Source organism: Sceloporus occidentalis, unplaced genomic scaffold (genome assembly GCF_023333645.1).
Source record: "Sceloporus occidentalis isolate IW3139 unplaced genomic scaffold, rSceOcc1.0.p SCAF_4, whole genome shotgun sequence".
Lineage (NCBI taxonomy): Eukaryota > Metazoa > Chordata > Lepidosauria > Squamata > Phrynosomatidae > Sceloporus > Sceloporus occidentalis.
The window spans coordinates 85,937,843-85,957,164 of record NW_028316984.1 but is presented as its reverse complement, the minus strand read 5'-3'; the positions used below and the strand labels follow the sequence as shown (position 1 = coordinate 85,957,164).

The 19,322-nt window shown below is 42.3% G+C and overlaps 2 protein-coding genes across 4 annotated transcripts in view; one reads left to right on the top strand and one right to left on the bottom strand.

The window, feature by feature from the left end:
- VPS37C (VPS37C subunit of ESCRT-I) overlaps nucleotides 1-8,909 on the top strand; it is a 39,836-nt gene extending 30,927 nt beyond the window's left edge. For all 3 annotated transcript variants that reach the window (XM_089520719.1, XM_089520718.1, XM_089520720.1), the window contains 5 exons: nucleotides 425-499; nucleotides 1,586-1,699; nucleotides 1,798-1,969; nucleotides 2,969-3,051; nucleotides 5,255-8,909. In XM_089520719.1, the coding sequence (XP_089376845.1) occupies nucleotides 1,607-1,699; nucleotides 1,798-1,969; nucleotides 2,969-3,051; nucleotides 5,255-5,998 (1,092 nt within the window). In that variant the 5' untranslated portion in view covers nucleotides 425-499; nucleotides 1,586-1,606 and the 3' untranslated portion in view covers nucleotides 5,999-8,909. The remainder of the gene's footprint in view (nucleotides 1-424; nucleotides 500-1,585; nucleotides 1,700-1,797; nucleotides 1,970-2,968; nucleotides 3,052-5,254) is intronic.
- Nucleotides 8,910-10,492: 1,583 nt separating this feature from the next.
- The window catches only part of CD5 (CD5 molecule), a 41,151-nt gene continuing 32,321 nt past the window's right edge, over nucleotides 10,493-19,322 (bottom strand). The window contains exons 6-10 of the mRNA XM_089523413.1: nucleotides 17,777-17,902; nucleotides 14,510-14,563; nucleotides 11,341-11,454; nucleotides 10,864-10,962; nucleotides 10,493-10,538 (exon numbers count right to left, since the gene is read on the bottom strand). Of these exons, the coding sequence (XP_089379539.1) occupies nucleotides 10,874-10,962; nucleotides 11,341-11,454; nucleotides 14,510-14,563; nucleotides 17,777-17,902 (383 nt within the window). The 3' untranslated portion in view covers nucleotides 10,493-10,538; nucleotides 10,864-10,873. The remainder of the gene's footprint in view (nucleotides 10,539-10,863; nucleotides 10,963-11,340; nucleotides 11,455-14,509; nucleotides 14,564-17,776; nucleotides 17,903-19,322) is intronic.

Sequence of the window (19,322 nt, the reverse complement as noted above, 5' to 3'; positions counted from 1 at the left end):
GCTAAATATGAATGTATCCTGTTTGTTCATCGTTATCATGGAGCTTACATACAGAAAGCAATTTCCTATGTTACACAAAGGAATTGTGGCCTTGATACAAAAAGTATGCTTAATAGGGAACTGCAGCCCTCCTAAGCTGCACAGCTTCCTGGCAAGCACACCTGTATGAATTACAAATCTGTTGTTTTGTTTTTTTAAATCCAGATATGTATTCAGAACATTTTACATTTTCCAAGTCTCGACTCAGAACATCTTAGGTGCATACTTAAAAATATAAAGTGTGAAGTGGCCTTAAGCTAGGACTGCTCAAGCAATGACAGTTTTGGAACTTATACTTGAAGTGTCCCCCACAGTTGAAGGATTTTAATTCCGTTTCGAATATGCACTGGTGAAAAACACATGCTTGACTTAATTTCTGTTGCAGATATGGATGTAGAATCACCAGAGCCAAGTCTATGAGATGTGTCATTTGAACCAGAGGTAGAAGAACCAGGAGCAGGTAGTATGTGGTTAAAATATTGGCCAACTGTCTCATGGTTATGTGTAGTACAGGTTGAGTCTTCCTTATCTGGAATTCCAAAATACTCCAAAATCCCAAATTGTCCACATGGTTAGCTGAGATAGTAACACCTTTGCTTTCTGATGGTTCAGTATACACAAATTTGGTTTCATGCACAACATTATTAAAAATATTATGTATAAAATTACCTTCAGCCTATGTGTATAAGATATATACAAAACATAAATGAATTTCTTGTTTAGACTTGAGTCCCATCTCTAAGATATCCCATGTATATGCAAATATTTTTTAAAACTCCAGAAGACATCTGGTCCCAGGCATTTTGGTTAATGGAAACTCATCCTGTACTGTGTATGAATTCAAGTTTCTAAGAGGCTGAGACTTTGTCAGACAGACTATTTGGAAAAGTAAATGGATCGAATCTATATGTAGTACAGCGGGCCCTCACCTTATGCGGAGGATCCATTCCAGATTCCCCTCGTAAGGGGAAATCCGCATATGCTCGCACCCCATTGGAAACAGTGGGACATGTGTTCGGGGCAGCGCGGCGCCATGGGCGTGAGCGCCATTACGTCATTGCATCGCAGCTTCCATGTAAGCTGGAAGCCTCATATAGTGCGCCTGCGTATGGCGCAGGTGCACTGTAGAAGGACATCCATGGGTAGAGTTCTGTTTTGTTTGTGTTTTGTTTTCTTTTAAGTGATAACTGCAAGTAGGCCTCAGTACATTTGTGGATGTGAGCTCCAGGAGTGCAGGGATAAACTGAATGATGGTGAAAATGTGGTCTGTGGACCATGCTACTGGATGGGTGCAATGGTCTGAACCATTGATTTTCCAGTGGGGAAGGAATGAGTGAATGTTATCATGTTGCCTCTCTCTATCCATTGCTTTTCACTTTCTGATGGATGTATGAACAGAGCTTATATAAATGGAAGGACTATTCTACTGCCCAGTTCACTTGTGCCTGGATTGTAATCTTTATGACAAATACATGATAAAATCAGAATACTCAGAAGGTAGTATGAGACCTGTTAATCAGTCATTTCTTCTTTTTCATCCCAAAAGTATTAATGAATTCTGCAGAAAATGGAGTCCTTCAGAGACAAGACAGTAGATGAACTGAAGGAACTGGAAGAGAATTCAGAGGAGATTGAGCGGCTGGCACTGGATTCTAATGAGGTATCCATTAAAATACATCAAAACTGTTAGACTGAAGAAAAAGGGTTGCACTTAAAAGGAATGTCTTAAGCTCCCTAACAGTGGATTGTCTTTCTTAGATCCAGGATCTACAGCTGGAAAGGGAAATGGCTTTGGCCACAAATCGTAGCCTTGCAGAACAGAACCTCACGTTCCAGGAACCCTTAGAGACAGGACGTGCGAACCTCTCAGATAAATACAGGGAGCTGCAAACACTGGTTGAGCGATACCATGAGCAGAAGGCAAAATTAGGTAAATATTCATATCAGCCTTCCCTAACTCAGATGTGAGATGGGGTGAAGGACAGCCAAAAGCCTTTGTCTGATCAGGATAATCTCTGATTGTTCCTCCTCATTGTTGTGCGGGTGTACAGTTAAAAAATGACATATTCTGGAGATGGTTCACGTTTATTGTCACCTCTCACCTTCATCAAGTGCATCTGAATGGTGGTCAAGGAGAGAGAGGGACTCATGGTTTGATTTTTGTACAAGAGACTTTTGGTAGCTAGTACAGATATTATGTGTCATTGGCATTTGTACCACAGAGATTCCCAAACTTTGGTTCTCTACGTATTTTGGACTTCGACTTTCAAAGCCCCAGCTACCATAGCCAATGTCCAGGAATGTTAGAATTAAAGTCCAAGATAACTGGAGGATCAAGGTTTGGGAATTGCTGCTGTAGAGCAGGGGTTGGAGCCAACCTCTCGCTTCAGACCCTCACAGGCTGCACGCCACTAGAGCAAACCCAAATACCTCTATCACATCATTTTGAGAGGGACTGTAGGGGTGAATAGTGATTTTGGAGAGTAGTACTGGGTTCCTTGGGGGATGGGATGGGCGTATTTTTTTAGTGTTTCCATGTTTTGGGGGGGGGATTCTCTGCATGATTGGGGTCAACAGTTACCCCAAAACTGCTGATTTTTTTTTTTTTAAATGCGACTTGGGGGACTGGGGAGGCTTCAGGGGCCACAAAAATGTGATCTGGTGATTGCATATGTTGCATGGGATGCACTATGCCCACCACTGTTGTAGAGCTACCAAAAGCACAGTGAAGATGTAGTGCTTGTATCTTCTTTGGAAATGTCTTTTGCCCCTTGCTTATGGTAAGAAGTTCCATGGTGGGGAAACAGTTATCATAGAAGCTGGCAGCCCTCATATGTATGTGTATGCTGGCACAGAGCTGGTTGCTGAAAATAAATGCTTGTTTGTTGTGACCTTTTAAAACATGCTTTTATTAATTCTTTCCCCCTAGAGAAATACTCAAAAGCAATGCAGCCTGGCACCCTGCTAAATCTTCTTCAGGTAGAAGGGCAGAAAACTGAAGAGGAATCTGAGGTCAGCCTATGATATAAACTCAAGAGGAAATGAAATTTGTTTTTAAATTGTTAATGCTCAAAATTTATTTGAAAAGATTCATTTTTCACTGTGCTTTCTTTCCTTTTGGCCAAATGTTAGAGACCTGGAATATCATTCAAGACTTTGGCGGGATACAGACCGCCCAAAAGGGCAGTCTGCCGCCGCCCTAGTTTGCTGCGTGAGGTAGCTGCAGCAAAAAAACTGCGCGGCTCCCTTGCGCTGCAAAAAGAACCCGCAAAAAGCGGGTTCTTTTTGTGGTGCCGTTGTGACGCTACAAGGCACCAATGTCACACTTGCAGTGTCATAAAGACGCTGAGATGTGCGGACGCTAGGTGTCCGTCACGTCAAAATGGCAGCGCCTGTATGTACAGGGTGCCGCCATTTTGATGCCCTTGTCACATGTGAGGGGTGAGGGGCGTCTGAAAGCGCCACCCCTTGCATGTGATGACGGCACCCCATAGGACCCGTCTATTGAGCACCTTTGTATTTTTCAGTTACCACACCATAAAAGTCCAGGAGGTATGGGAATAATCTCTGTTGCCTTTCAGTTATATTGTTCAAATGCATTACTGAAGTGGACCTCTTTTGTTTGCAAGAATATGTGTGGCCAATTGGCATTGTTGTTGGCTTAAATGAGCAGGCAACACACCCCAAAAGTGGCATCAACTGCAGGAGATGGCTCAAATGCTGTAAAAGAAGTCAACCGTACACTCTTATTTGGCAGAACACTGTGCTGCTTCCAAGTTCAGTGGACTAGACATAAAACTATATCTTAGGGCCACACCTAGAGTGGCACTATAGGGGGATCCTGGTATCTATGGAGGATTCATTCCAGACCGCCTCGCAGATACCAAAATCTGTGGAACTTCAAGTCCTGTTGTCCTCAATGATAGCACATGCTGCTGCTAGAGACAGTGGGGGTTGTCCCTAATGGTGGCGTGGCCACATGCACACACCACCACTGGAGACAATGGGGTTTGCCATCCTCAGATGCTTAAAGCCAAGGATGGCAAGTCCATGGACACTAAGGTCCCACTGCATATCATACTGAGGGCATGTAAAAGTTTGCCTATGAGTTTTCTAGAACATGTATTCTAAAATGGACAATTGTTTGAGAAGCTCCAGGCTTTCATCCGGCCTATTCTCTGTTGGTTATGGGAGGAAAAAGCTGTGTAGTAACTAGTCTCCCAGTTGGCACAATACAGGATATTTCTTATTTCCCTTTTTCTTTTGGCCTCTCAGTAGTAGGCTCTGTGGAGAGACAGACTTCTTGTTTTATTTGGGGAAGAAATTGCTAATTCTCAATTGATTGCAGTTAGATTTCAGGAAGAAGATTTCAGATTTCCCCCAGTCTTCACTACTCTAAAAAAAAACCCTATATGCTTCCCCACCCTTGGATTTTATATTCTACCACTTTATTCAGTGAGCTTCATTGCTTATATGGCCTTTCATTGTCTCAATTTTTGTAACATTACAAAAGACTGGAGAAATATACATGTTTTTAAGTATCTTCCTTGCTCTGGTTGAGATGATATCACCTGAACAAGGAGAGAATTGTTTAGAGTAGCTCCTTGAACATAATCAGAGTGCAGAACAACAACTAAAAGAACAATTTCCAGAGACTGTGTGAAATATATTTTATCAAAGTACAGTGGGCCCTTCCCTTATGCAGGGAATCCTTTCTGGACCCCCTGCATAAGGCAAAAAACTCGTATGAAAACAATGGGGCTTGTGCATGTGGTGTGGTGTGGCACATGCACCACGGGCGCATACGCCATTCTTTTTATTACAGTGCAGCTTCAGCGTAAGATGAAAGACATGTATGGCGCACTGCTTATGGTGCAGGCACACTGTATGTGTAGTTTCATTAGATGGAGTCCTTTCTCTTAGCAACCTTAAGGTAGGTTCTAGATCAGTGTGGTTGACTCTACATTTTCCCTTCTCTGGCCAAGAACAAACATTTCAGTCTTTGAATGGCAGGTTGAGTGTTCCTTTACCCAAAATGCTTGGAACCAGAAGAGTTTTGTTTTGTTTTTTTATTCTGGAATACCTGTATTTGCATATACATAATAAGATATAATGAGGCTGAGCATCTATCATACTGAGTATCATACTGAACATTTATAGGGAAATTTGCAAAGCAAATGCAAGAGTACTGCATTAGTTATCTTTTATCTTCCAGGAAATGTCTGAAAGGTTCCTGGAGGGTGAAGTGCCTCTGGAGACATTTCTTGAGCAGTTTTCCTCCATGAGGAAGTTGTCCCATCTGCGGCGGGTGAAGGTGGAGAAGCTTCAGGAAATGCTGAGGAAATCTCAGTCTTCACAAGAGCCACCTAACAGCACTGCATTCAACCATCAACATCCTGCCAGCATACCTGCTGGACCTGTAATTCAGCAGCCACAGACTAGTTCATCTGGGGGACCACCCTTTCCTTTACCTTATAGTCTATCCCCTTGCATGCCTACTGGCCCTTCAGCTCATGGAGCTCTCCAGCCAGCTCCTTTTGCTGTAACACCCGTTATGGCAGGATATGCCGCTTCTCAACCAAATCCCCAACCTCCATTTCCTTATAAACCATTCTCAGGTCCTGGATACCCCCCTGTGTCCACTGGGGCTTCAGTGCCCCAGTCTCAGGCAAATGACCATTCTTCATCCCCTGGGTATTCTTGGTCTCCGTCCAGAACACCCCCTAGTAGACCAGGATACCCACAATTCCCTCCTAGGGCTCCATCTACAGGGCCAGGTTTCCCTCAGCCTCCGTATTTTCCACCAGGCGGAAAGTCACAGTGCCCATATCCTACTCAGCCTGCAGTGCCTAATTTTCCTGTTCCTTCTCAGCCTCCCTATCCCACAGGCCCAAGCCCATCCTTTGGGTATCCAGCACCACCTCTGCCCCCTCGAGGCCCTTCTTGGTCAGGATACTAGTCAGGATTCCCAGACTATTCATTCATATAGTGGCCTAAGAAACTAATTCTTGCTAGCTAATGAAGTCAAAGATGAAAACTTGGAAACATTGTCCTGAGAGACCTATTTGTGTAGGCATTATATTGGGGGTGGGAAATGGCCATTGGTTGTCTGTGGAACCTAAGAAGTCATTCCCTCTTCTGCACCATCACCCCTCAAATTAGTTTTTACTTTAAAATACAATTTTTGGGGGGCACGGAATGGATCCACGTGCCTTCTGGGGCATGGGGGACAATTTTGCCACTTTTAGGCTGGCATATCAGCTCCAGGAGAAGCTTTTAAAAAAAAAAACAGTTAATTTCCTCAAAAGTCTTGGAAGGCTGAAAACCTGCCAAAATTGTCCCCCAGCCCCCCCAGGGGATATGTGGGGGATGTTTGGCAAAAAAAGTTTCAAAAAAAATCCGCAGACCTAAAAATGGCTCTGGGTGGATATACAGCCTATGGGTTGTACTTTCACCATCCCTGCTTTATACTGATAGAATGTATGGTTTAATGCTATCACTGTTAGAATGCCACTGTTGGAGGGTTCAGTTCATAAGCGTAAGTAGGCACTGAATGTTGGCAATTGTTAATGGCCATTTGTGTTGACAAAGGAGTCAACTCAAGCCATAATTTTAAATGCAAATAAAGGCCCAGACTCTTAGCTGATGTGTAAAAGGCATTGTTCCAATTAAGCTGCTTGAGGCATATTTATTGACTGCAGCTTGGATCTGGTGCTGTGTGTTTGTGTGCACACAACCCTTTGTGTGTGTATGTGTGTAGTTTTCTACTTTAATATGTTAGAATAGATATATAGATAGATATATAAAGAACTCTATACACTTATGTGCACCGATTGATGGCAAGGAGAAATCAGTAAATATTCCTGATATAAAACACATGTTTTCCAGGAATGTGTTGATAAATGATTTCTTTTGTCACTTGAAAAATATTAGGAAGTAAATTGAGGGCACTGTCTTGCCCTTGACATACTTCAGAGGTGGTGTGTCAGCTAACGCAAAAGCGAAACAGTCCCCCCACTCTACTCCCAACTCCAGTCAGGTGTCTGTCCATCCTCACCTTCTATCAAATGGATGGGGGACCTTTTGTGGCCTGAGGACCATCTTGTCTCATGCTAGCAGTGAGCAGGACAGTTATTCAAAATGCCATGCTGTGTCTGATTCCCTACTCATTTGTTCAGTTCTTTTCCCCTCCATTTTTCTCTGTCCCATTCTCCCTCCCCCCACCTCCAGCTCAGTCCTTAGACTTAAATAAGGCTCTCATTGACACCAATGGAATCTTGAAAATAAGTTTAGTTGCTGCATAGGGAGGGAGGCAGGCCCTGCACATGAAGACAACCCACACTTCCCAGCTCCCTCTCCCATAGGATTGTGATCTTTTTTGGAAAAAAATGGTGACAATGTAGTCATTTTTTAAAAAAAAAAATCCTAATGGCAGAAGGGGAGGCCTGCTGAGCTGGAGGTTCATAATCATAGTCCCAGCTGTAGGACATAATCACAGGCCCCTACTTGATTATAGCAGTTAGCTATCTTGCTTGTTACTTCTCCTGTCTGTTGTGTGTTCATCATTTCAAGCCTACTAGGGCTTACTTTTTCTATCCATTCTGCTCTGACAGACACATACAGATGATGCACAATGAATTTATCAGGTATGTAGAAGGTTATGGAATTTTTTCAGAGATGAGATAACAAGGCTCAAACACTATGCATTTTTATACTTGGGAATAACAGTCCACATGCTAATGTCTCAATTGGCAAACACGGTATACACCATTGAAGCTTGCAGGCATGCAAGCTTGTGGGTTGCCAACATATCCAGATCCTTTTCAATAATGGCCTTAGACTTCGATAATGAGGGCCTCTGCCTCCTCTCTTGTTCATTATCCATTTTTTTCAGTTGACAAGCAGAAACATTGGCTACCGGTTGTGCAAACCTAATAGAAATCAGAACAGCTTTGCTAAGCACTTTATCCTCATTGTTTGTCTATAATTTATTTATTTTGAACATTGACTACTAATAGTCTTGAACAGGCTGAATGCTTTTTTTTTAATTTGATGCAAACAAATCCATATCTGATTAATTATGGTAATAACATTTGATGAACTGCACATAGATTTAAGATTATTACTTTTGGAAATGAAGTTGTAGCTGGTTGATTTGTTATTGATTCTTTCTTTTCCTTTTTTTTTTTTGCTTGCTAAACATTTTCCCTTTTGACTTCTAGTTTGTGTCAATAAGGCTTTTTACATGACATAGTCATATCTCACTTCTCTTTTCTATACCCAGCTTAAAAGATCCATTTGTGAATCTGTCCTCCCCATGGAGCAATAACCGTTATCATCCAGTACGATGTTTCATCTGTCTTAATCACTGTAATTTCCATCATCCATTTGCCTTTCCTTAGTGTCATCAATTACTGATCATAGTACCTCATTATTAACTTTGATTCATTTCATTCTGCTCTTACATAATTAAAAGTCAATACCCTGCCTATAGTGATTTAGCTCCTAATTTTCCAACTTGATCCAATGTAATATTAAATCATCTCCTTCTTGTATTAGAAACTGAGGCCTGAAGAAAGGCCAAAATGATGGAGATGTATTTGGCCCTTGTTTTTGTTTTTTTTTAAACGGTTTAAAAGGATTTCAGAAATTGTTTGCTGTGGATAGTGCTTTGATTCTGGCCTTGATCTAGTAGACACTAGTAACTTCATGGTGATATATTAGATCTTTCTCTTTTTTATTTCATTTTTGCATGTTACATCATTGTGTCATGTGTAGAGGTCTGCAGATATACTTGGGTATATTTTGCATGTACTACAGATGCACAAAGCAATGTGAGTGAGGCAATGCAAACAAAAATAAAATGTAACCAACTGCAACAAGTCTTTTTATTCTAGACATACCTTGCAAAATAATAATTTTATACATTCAGAAGTTGTTGGTCTGGTTAGCTTTGCTCCTAAAAGCCACTGCTATTTTAAAATTTTAATTACATTTTTAAAAAATGTCCAGCGTTTCTTAATGGAACTCAGGCTGACCTACATGATTCCCGCTATATGATTATCCTACTAACAACTCTGCCAGGTCGTTAGGTTGAAAAATGGTGACTGGTTTAACATCATCCACTCAGCTTCGTAGCTCAATGGAGACATTATCACAGTAGTAGCCCCAAACCTTTAACTACTCCAGCATACCACCCCCCTTTTAAAAGCCATCTTCAAGTCCTAACATTAAAAAAGTTATCCGGGTATCCAGGAGTATACACATTTAAGCATACACCTTTCCAGCTTTCTCACTTGGGCTGAAATGTCACAGTTATATGTCTGATACAATTGTATGCCTCACAAAGGCATACTGTAAAACATTTCTGGTTGGAGTGTAGAGTAAGTTCATGATTTTGATCTTTCCTGTAGAATTGGTCCACTAAACAAACAAATTTGCTTTCTTTGTCCAAGGAGATACTAATGATAAAGGAATCAAGTGACTAGATGTCACTTGCATTGTTTATTTTGCCTTTGAAAGACAGGCATTATGTTGGCCAGAACAAGAGGTAAAAAACTAAACAGCTACTCAAACAGTACAACATCCAACTTGGAGACTTCAAACTGTCTCCCTCCATCTCACCACAGTTGAAAGTCATATGCAAACTACATATATTTCATTCCATGTTAGGTATATGGATTTCCCCATTTCTGTTTTTAGTATCCTTTTAATTATGAAGAATAGAAACATACAAGTTATAGCTGTCCTGAAAGATGAAATAACAGATCTAACAGTTGTATTAAACCTGTTATATTTGCTCAGTTACAACATATCTATTTCACTTTATGCAATAGGAAATTGGATACAGGCATAGATTTTCATGGTTTTAAAAATTCTAAGAATGAGCTTTAATCCATTTCACGTGACAGCATTTCATACTTTTCTTTCTAAATGTGCTACTCCAATCTTCTAGTACACTGCTACTTGTATAAGCTCTCACACTGTATATGCACATATGGCTGCTGGGCATGTGCTGAAATCTGACACAACTGGATCTTATCAGAAATCCTTACTTAGTACTTGCCAAGGACTTGCAGCATTTAATTTTTTTTTAAATAAAAGGGCCCAAGTAAGGTGCACGTAGTCACTAGGCAGAACGTCCAATTTTGTAAGTGCCATTGGAAAATCTAGCTATCTACCAGTGTACTACTAAAGCTTAACCCCAAAGGGCATTTTCCTGTCTGTCGGATGAAGATACTCAGCAGAATTTCAGCACTTGTAATTCAGATTCAGAGCACTAATTAACTGACTGGGGTTGGAGCTCCCACTTCTTCCCAGTGTTAGAAAAATGAGGTACACTGCCTTCAAAATCACATCCTTGCAAAAGCAGAGAGAGAAGTCAATGGTTTCAGGAAGGTTGCCTGGGATGTTTCATACCAGTGAGAAATGGGATTTTTTTTTTTGGGGGGGGGGACTGGCCTCAGTTTTCTTCTTTTACTGAATTCTGCTTGTACCTGCTGAAGAGAAAAATGAACTTCATGAAAATCATACTGGCCAAAGTTTCAGAAGCTGTAATGCAGCCGATGCAATGTACAGGTTTATTTACCATTAGTTTTTGCCTATAACAAGGGGCCTGTCTGCAGTACATATTTCAATAAGTTTCAAAGATCTTGATCTTTCATGGCATGCCACCCAAAACTGGTTTATATTTATGGCATAAACATGACCTGACATTTGCGTCTTATCCAAAACTGGTTTAAATTTATAGTATAAACATTCCCACACCTACTATGCAGTCCTAAGGACATCAATACTTTGGGTATGAGGATCAGACATCCATACCTGTCATATTTTACAGTTGCTGGGCAGAACATAAGTCATAATCACTATCGGAGGAGTTATCCAGAGGGTTGGAAATTCTGTTTGTTGCCCCTTCTAGAGCTGTCAAAAGAAGAAGAAAAATGTATCTTGTTCTTCCTTGCAGTGACATACCTAAGTGTGTATAACGTATCGGCAGGATATTCTACAGTTCTCACTCCCTTGTGGAGGCAGCCTATGGGGGAATTACACAGAGAGCTAAGAGAAAGAGTGAGAAACAGTATCAGCTTCTGTTACAGAACTGAAAGCTGTCAGTGACCATCATGATACATTTGCTTGATATCAGCAACTTGAGCAGTAAACCCATTTAATGGCCGAAGTGCCAATCTGTACTACAGTAGAATTTGAATGTTTTGGCCCAACATAGGTAAACCAGCACCATTTTTAACATCATGAAATATGCACAATATGGACTTTTATACCCTACCTATTACATGTTACCTGCATAGGGCGAGAGATAAGAGGTTTTCTTGAAGGCTCTGTTATCCTGTTCTTGAACAACTTGTCCTTGGGGATGTGGGTGGAAGCTGGCAGAACTGTTGCGATGGAATGAAACTACATAAAAGACAGGGTAGAATCATTTTTCTGCCTCCAAACCCCCCATCTTTAAGCTAAAGATATCATTATTGCTTAATTAAATATTATACACAACTCCTTCATTAGTAAGAACTGTTTTTCACAGTTAAAAGTTAAAATTGGTAACAATGATGGGAGAAAAGGTCCAGTTGAGGGTTGTTCTTTATATCACTTTTAAAAGGCAAAGTATGGTCCAAAACACTGCAGAAATAATCCAGTTTGAGACTGCTTTAACTGCCCTGACCCAGTGCTAGGGAATCCTGGGAACTGTAGTTTATTGTGGGACCTGCACTGACAGAAAAAGCTAAATGTCTCACAAAACTACAGTTCCCAGAATTCCCTAGCATTGAGCCAGGGCAGTTAAAGTGGTCTCAAACTGGATTATTTCTGCAGTGTGTTTTGGACCTTGTAGTGCCACATCATTCATGACAGTACATCATCATATGTGAACATTGTTCAGTGCCGGTGTTGCAACAATGGAAGCCATAACATTCATAACAAGCTATTCTTAGCCAAAGACAAACAACATAACCACATTCTCCCGAATTACCTTCACTAACAGACACTTGAGATACACTTAAGATGTATTACATCTTACAGTGTAGGCAGGCATACCAATGGTTTTTGTTTTTAAAAACAGAACAGGTGAGGAGCAATTATGTGGGGAAGGAAATTTCCATCCATGTCATGGGGGGGGGTGAGGGTGGAATTAATACACACATGCTACTTCTGGACCTCCCCCAAGCACAATTTAAAAATTTTAAACCAGAGATGTTGATTGCAATTATACAATTAACATCACATCTACCTCAGCCTTTAAGAAAAGCTTGTTTGAGAAGAGTTAAGATGAGGAACAGGAGTAGAGCAGCAATAGTTATTTCCTGCCACTAGAGGGGGGAAAAGCTCATACTGACAACCAAACACACTCTCAACACACCCACCCATGACCCCTCATTTGCCCACTTGGTTTAAAAGGTAAAATGGTAGAATTGGGGTAGGTAATAAGACAACATCTGTAACCAATCAGAAGAGGCATTTACTTCAGGGAGAAGCATGAGATCTGAGTCTACCAGTAGATTTTTGGATGACGTGCAGTTAGGGTTGCCATATCCCGCCGGGGGGCGGGACAATCCCGGTTTGGGCGGTGCTGTCCCGGTCCCGGCCCGGTTTGGGGCCCAAACCGGGACGGCCCCGCCCACCGCGGCCACCTCAGGCCCCGCGGCGGCTCCAAGGCCTTGCTGAGGCCTGGGAAGGCTCTCCGCGGTTGGAGCTCCAGCCGCGGAGACGCTCCCTCCCAGGCCCCAGCGAGGCCTTGGAGGCAGCTCCGCGGTCGGAGCTCCGACCGCGGGGTCCTCAAGGCCTCCACGAGGCCAGGGAGGAGGAGGAGGCCGCTTCCCACTGCGGCGATCGCCGCGATGAGGAGCAGCCTCCACCTCTTTCCCGGCCTGGGAGCCGGCCTAGGCTCCCTCCCAGGCCGAGAGGAGGAGGAGGAAGCCTGGCACCGCAGAGATCGCCGCGATGTCAGGCTTCCCCCCGCCCTTCTCGGCCTGGGAGACAGCCTAGGCTCCCTCTCAGGCCGAGAGGAGGAGGAGGAAGCCTGGCACCGCGGAGATCTCTGCGATGCCAGGCTTCCCCCCGCCCTTCTCGGCCTGGGAGACAGCCTAGGCTCCCTCTCAGGCCGAGAGGAGGAGGAGGAAGCCTGGCACCGCAGAGATCTCAGCGATGCCAGGCTTCCCCCCGCCCTTCTCGGCCTGGGAGACAGCCTAGGCTCCCTCTCAGGCCGAGAGGAGGAGGAGGAGGACAAGGTTTAAAAATCTAGGACTTTTTTTTTAAATTTCCTAGCCAGGAAATAAAAAAAAAAATGTCCTACATTTTCAAACCTTGTCCTACATTTGTCCCGGTTTCGAGGTCCTCCATTATGGCAACCCTACGTGCAGTACACCAGCAAGGATTTTGTCACTCCCACTTGTTGAACAACAGCAGAAGCAAAAATGACACCTCTCCTGTTCTAAATTTTATTGATGAAATAAAGAACATATTGGCATAACTAGAAGTAGGTTTTTGTGTGGAAGACTGTGAGCTCCATTCAGCTCTGATATGCAAACAAAATTCTTGGGCCTAGCTGCATGTCTTTTCCATCAAATTCAAGTATTTAGTGCATCTTGGGGCTCTAGAAAAAACAGACTCTGCAACTATGCAGGCTTCCCTTCCATGATTTACAGAACAAATAACTAATGATCATGCCTAACTGTAACAGTATACCACATTTCAAGTGTAGTAGAGCATGGAGATCAAGATCACAACTGTATTAAAATCATATTTGCTTAGGAAACTAATTATGTTCTGACTGTATTCCCATGAAGCCCGCCTCTGCCAGATGTTTGAAGCTCAACAATGCTGCATCTCCCTCCAAAGATGACAACATATAATAAGGTTGCAGGTGTCTCAATGAGTCTGTGTATTTCAGGATAAGCTTTTGAGCTGCTTAGATTAGCTGGAGACTATGGCACTATAAAAAAACACCAAGAGGTTGTTGCCTACAGGTGTGTTCAGAGTGGTTTCCCTTACTCCTGAATATCATTGGTCCGAGGTAGGCTAGTATTAAGGGGCAAGGTTCCCAAGCCAACAAGTGTACCTTTTAGGCCAGTTTAAGCCTATAACTCCTAGAAATCAAGAAGGTTTGAAGAAACATCAAACTGAGGGAAACAGTGGTTGCTATCATAAGCTACTTAACCAACTGGTTCACTAAAACATCTGTAGCTGCAAGTTAGGAACTATTACCGGAGGCAATGGCAGAATGTAAAAATATGAGGCTTCAATCCACCAGTGGTAACAAAATAAACCCTGAACTGATGAGAATGTATGTTCAGTTTGTCTTTCATAATTTATTCCCCTATAACACTGTTCACACATGCTATGTTCACATGTACCCTTTTGGGTGGGAAGGGAGTCATGAATATATGTGTAAAGTTAGTTTGAGAGATAGTTTTTAACCAGATTTCTTGTTCCGTGCCCTGAATATTGGTTATCTTACCATTCTGGTTTACTGCATTTGGGCCAATCCACTGGTGTTGCCTCTTTTTGAAATCTGGAGAAGGGGAAGCGGATGGATGAAAAAGCGAAAGAGCAATCAGAATATAGACAAAAGTAAAAAATACACAAATTGAGTAAGTCTAAAGACACCCCAGTTTTCTGGCATAAACCCACATCCCCAACCAATTTGGCAGCCTCGAGATGTGTTGAATAATAATAATAATAATAATAATAATAATAATAATAACAACAACAACAACAACTTTATTTCTAGCCCGCCTTTCCAAAGATCAAGGCGGGTTACAGCACTTAGACCATCCAACAATACAATCCACGAAATACAATAAAAGCATCAATCAATATAAACATCAGTTAAAACATACTACAATAAAAATATTATAAGACCCAATCCTCAGCCCGTATAGAGATGCCCTCAGGTTGGGGAAAGCTGAGGTACACAGTAGAATAATAGAATCGTAGAGTTGGAAGAGACCACAAGGGCCATCCAGTTCAACCCACTGCCATGCAGGAAATCTCAATCAAAGTATATGAAGCAGAGCTGAAAATTGTACCTGTTTTGCTTTTGATGCCTAGTGAAAGGTATTAAATTGAAAGCCAGCAACAACAACAACAACAACCTCACTACTTTCAGCAATATACCTCAGCTTTGATTGTAGACCTGACGTGACATTAACTTACATTTTATAGAGATTTCACACATCACCATCATCATTTTGTAATCCTATGTTTCTCCAGTGCTGCTTCAGCCTTTTTTCTAATTGGAGTCCAGACTTGGATGACAGAATTGGGGGCATATTTATCAAATTTGCAGATAACACCAAACTAGGAGGAGTAGTTAATACCCCAGAGGACTGGATCAAAATTCAAAATGACCTTAATAGATTAGAAAGCTGGGCCAAAGCTAACAAAATGAATTTCAACATGGAGAAATGTAAGGTACTGCACTTAGGGCAGAAAAATAAAATGCAGATATAGGATAGGGGACACCTGGCTGAATGAGAATACATGTGAAAGGGATCTAGGAGTCCAAGTAGACCACAACATGAATCAACAGAGTGATGCGGCAGCTAAAAAGGCCAATGCAATTTTAGGCTGCATCTATAAAAGTATAGTGTCTAGATCAAGAGAATTAATAGTGCCACTATATTCTGCTCTGGTCAGGCCCCACCTGGAATATTGTGTCCAGTTCTGGGCACCACAATTTAAAACGGATGTTGAAAAACTGGAGTGTGTCCAAAGGAGGGTGACTAAAATGGTGAAGGGTCTGGAAACCATGCCCTATGAGGAACGCTTTAGGGAACTGGCTATGTTTAGCCTGGAGAAGAGAAGGTTAAGAGGTGATATGATAGCTCTGTTTAAATACTTGAAGGGATGTCATATTGAGGAGGGAGCCAAGCTTGTTTTCTGCTGCTCCAGAGAACAGGACCCAGAGCAATGGATGCAAGCTCCAGGAAAAGAGATTCCACCTCAACATTTGGAAGAACTTCCTGACAGTAAGGGCTGTTCGACAGTGGAACACACTTCTTCCTCGGAGTGTAGTGGAATCTCCTTCCTTGGAAGTCTTTAAGCAGAGGCTGGATGGCCATTTGTTGGGGATGCTTTGATTTAGATTTCCTGCATGGCAGAATGGGGTTGGACTGGATGGCCCTTGCAGTCTCTTCCAACTCTATTATGCTATGATTCTATTTTTTTAAAAGAAAGTTGGACAAATAATACAGTCTCCACAGATGTGAACACCCTTAGATCTACTGTCTTGTCTTTTTAAAGGTATGGGCTGCAGTCCTGTATCTGTGTATAGTTAACTATGTACTTAATTAAGTAACTTCTTCAGGCCCACTCCTTCCAAATCTGCTGGAAACATAATTCAACTGTGCTCTGATCATTAGCAAAATGAATCTCCTTCTCCTCATACATCTGATGCTTGGTAAAGTTTTTTGATGGATGAGTTACAGTCATGGCTATAGTGTCACAGTCATGACTAATCACAGACGTATTCACAGTGATTGTGAATTCAAAGCAGTTACTTAATCAACTTATGAGCATGGCAATAGTGTCAAAATTGTGAATAAATATTGATCATGAACATAAAACAGTTATTGGTATTGACGTGGACAGAACACTGTGGGATGTACAGTATACACAGAAAATACACAATATTCCCCAACAGCATCGAAAGTCCATTGCAGTTTAGAGCTTATATTGGAAAAAACAATGCTTAATTAGTGTTATGAGCTATCTGTCTGAAATATACCCAAGTAACAGTCAACATAGCTCTAGAGAACTATGGTGCTTAGAGATGGAGAACTCCTAGCAGTATCAATCAAAAGGCACTGTGCAACTATTTCATATTTCTCTTCTTATTTCCAGCTACCCTCCTGGTATGTAAACTGGAGGAAGCAGTGGGAAACTATGTTAGGATTACAGATACTAGTCATTTCCAGTCTATCTTGTCACTGCATTATCTAGTTCCCTTATGAAGCACATGATCTACATCCCAAACTGTCCTGACTACATTAATTCTGTTCATATGTCCATTCCTGCTTGCCTCACAATCCTTTGAAGAAAATAATTTTTTTAAATGCATTTTCATTTATTTCCCTTTCCCTTCCCTAAAACACTTCTCATGGACAATATGAGTTTATGCCTCCTTTGTTTTTGTGAATCTTCTCAAGCTGTACCATTTTCTCCCACCAAATACAGAAGTGTATATTGGTGGGTGGCATAAAAAGATCTAAACAAAGAACATACCAGGCAGTACTCTCTGGTGTGTGCCCCATGAGAATAATTCCATTATCAAAAAACTAAATAAAGAAACACTGACACAGCAATCCTGTACACATGAATTAGTGTGCGGTGTAGACAGTGCCTAACCTTGACTCCCTGTACAATGAAATCCTTGAATGAAGCAAAGTAATTGTACAACAAAAGCTCTGTCTGGAAGCATCCCTAGTATGTATATTCACAGAGCTAAGATACTGTAGCATACTGTAGACTAAGAATGTCTTCTCATTGGATGAGTAAATCCTTAGCACAAATCTCTTCTCAATCAGTAGGTAACATTAGGCAAGTCACAGTGTAACACACACATTCCTTTCTCGTTTGTGTGGTTCTGTGCTAGAAGTCACACATATATGAATCATCCTGAATCTGCCAAGTCCTTGTACGGTTCAAAATCCTTATTTGAAGCTGAATTCTACAAAGAGAGCCATTTCTAGTCTCAGAGTCACAGCGAGAGAGTGCCACTTACATTTCTTCATTATTTTCTTATAGATAGGGGGTATGCAGGTAATCAGGAGAAATGTAGTCAGGGCAAGACCCAGCAGGATTCTTAGGATGGTTTCTGTCCTGGATTGATTGGGCTTGAAATCTTGGCCTAGAGACAGAAGGTGAGATTAAAATTTACATTAGAGTAGCAGGGTTGACCCAAGACTTTTTTCACCTCAGACAGAGTAGCATGAAGTATCTTCATCCTACCTGAGTCACAGTGTGTAGATAGCACACAAAGACAACTACGTTATTTTTGTACAAAAGGCAGAAAATCACTCAAGCAATTCTGGCCAACTCTGGCAATTAAAAAAAGGCCAGTATTCCATATCTGCTACTGAGTGCATGTCTGCACAGACCTAATAGCATGGCTTCCCACCACCACCAAGTCACCCTGTCCAGACAACGGAGGGCCAAATACTTGATTTGACTGTGGACTATCTACATATGGGAAGGGCAATCCTGCAAGCCAGGCCACCCCTCCTTTAATGCACTTTTTAAACAAATACCTTTTGCTCTGATTCTTTCCAAAATATATGGAGCACTCTGGAGCAACACTGGGTGGTTGTTTAAATAGCGTCCCACTGTGCTGCCCACTGCTACCAGTGCAAGTTGTTCCTCTGAGGTTAGAATGAAGAGCCCAGCCATGTGACCAACACTGGACACTTTGGGGTTGTTCCCACTAGGTGAAACCCCGCGTTCTGAATCGAATCCAAGGAGTGGCGTTCCTATTAGGAGCCGATTTAAACCTAGAACGGTTCTAGAGCAACCCGCAATCGTCCCCACTACAAATCGAATCATAGAGCGGGATAAAAATTTAAATCGAATTTTCCTCATTTAACGCGTGTTAAAAAAACACTAGGGTCCGACCTACGTTTTTCCCTTGATTCGAGTTAGGGACTGGAGCATTTAAATAGGAACGACAACCTTTGAAATCGGGTTAGATGGATGGGAGGAGCCGAGTGCGATGGGGCTGTCCTTGGGGGAGTTGCCCTTTCTGTCCCCATCCGTCTGGCTGTCGCCATTTTTGCTTCCCTCACCCCTTTGTCCGCTGTGGACTTTCAATAAGAGATAAGGATTATTTTTATTTTTTATTTTAATGGTTTACAGGCGCTTAATCTCTTCAGCGCTTTAAGTGCCTGAAGTCCCGGCTGCTCAAGCGCCTGCATCTGCCGGTGGATTGCAACCTCCCCTCTGTGTGGGGAGAGCCCATTTCTAACGGAGGAGAGGCAAGAAGGGAAGGCTCCTCTCGAAGAGGCATTCCCTGCCCGCTTGGGCTCTGATCTCGCCCAGACAGGGAAGGGAAGGCTCCTCGCGAGGAGGCATCTGATCTCACCCAGGCAGGGAAGGGAAGGCTCCTTGCGAGGAGGCATCTGATCTCGCCCAGGCAGGGAAGGGAAAGCTCCTCGCGAGGAGGCATCTGATCTCGCCCAGGCAGGGAAGGGAAGGCTCCTCATGAGGAGGCATCTGATCTCACCCAGGCAGGGAAGGGAAGGCTCCTTGCGAGGAGGCATCTGATCTCGCCCAGG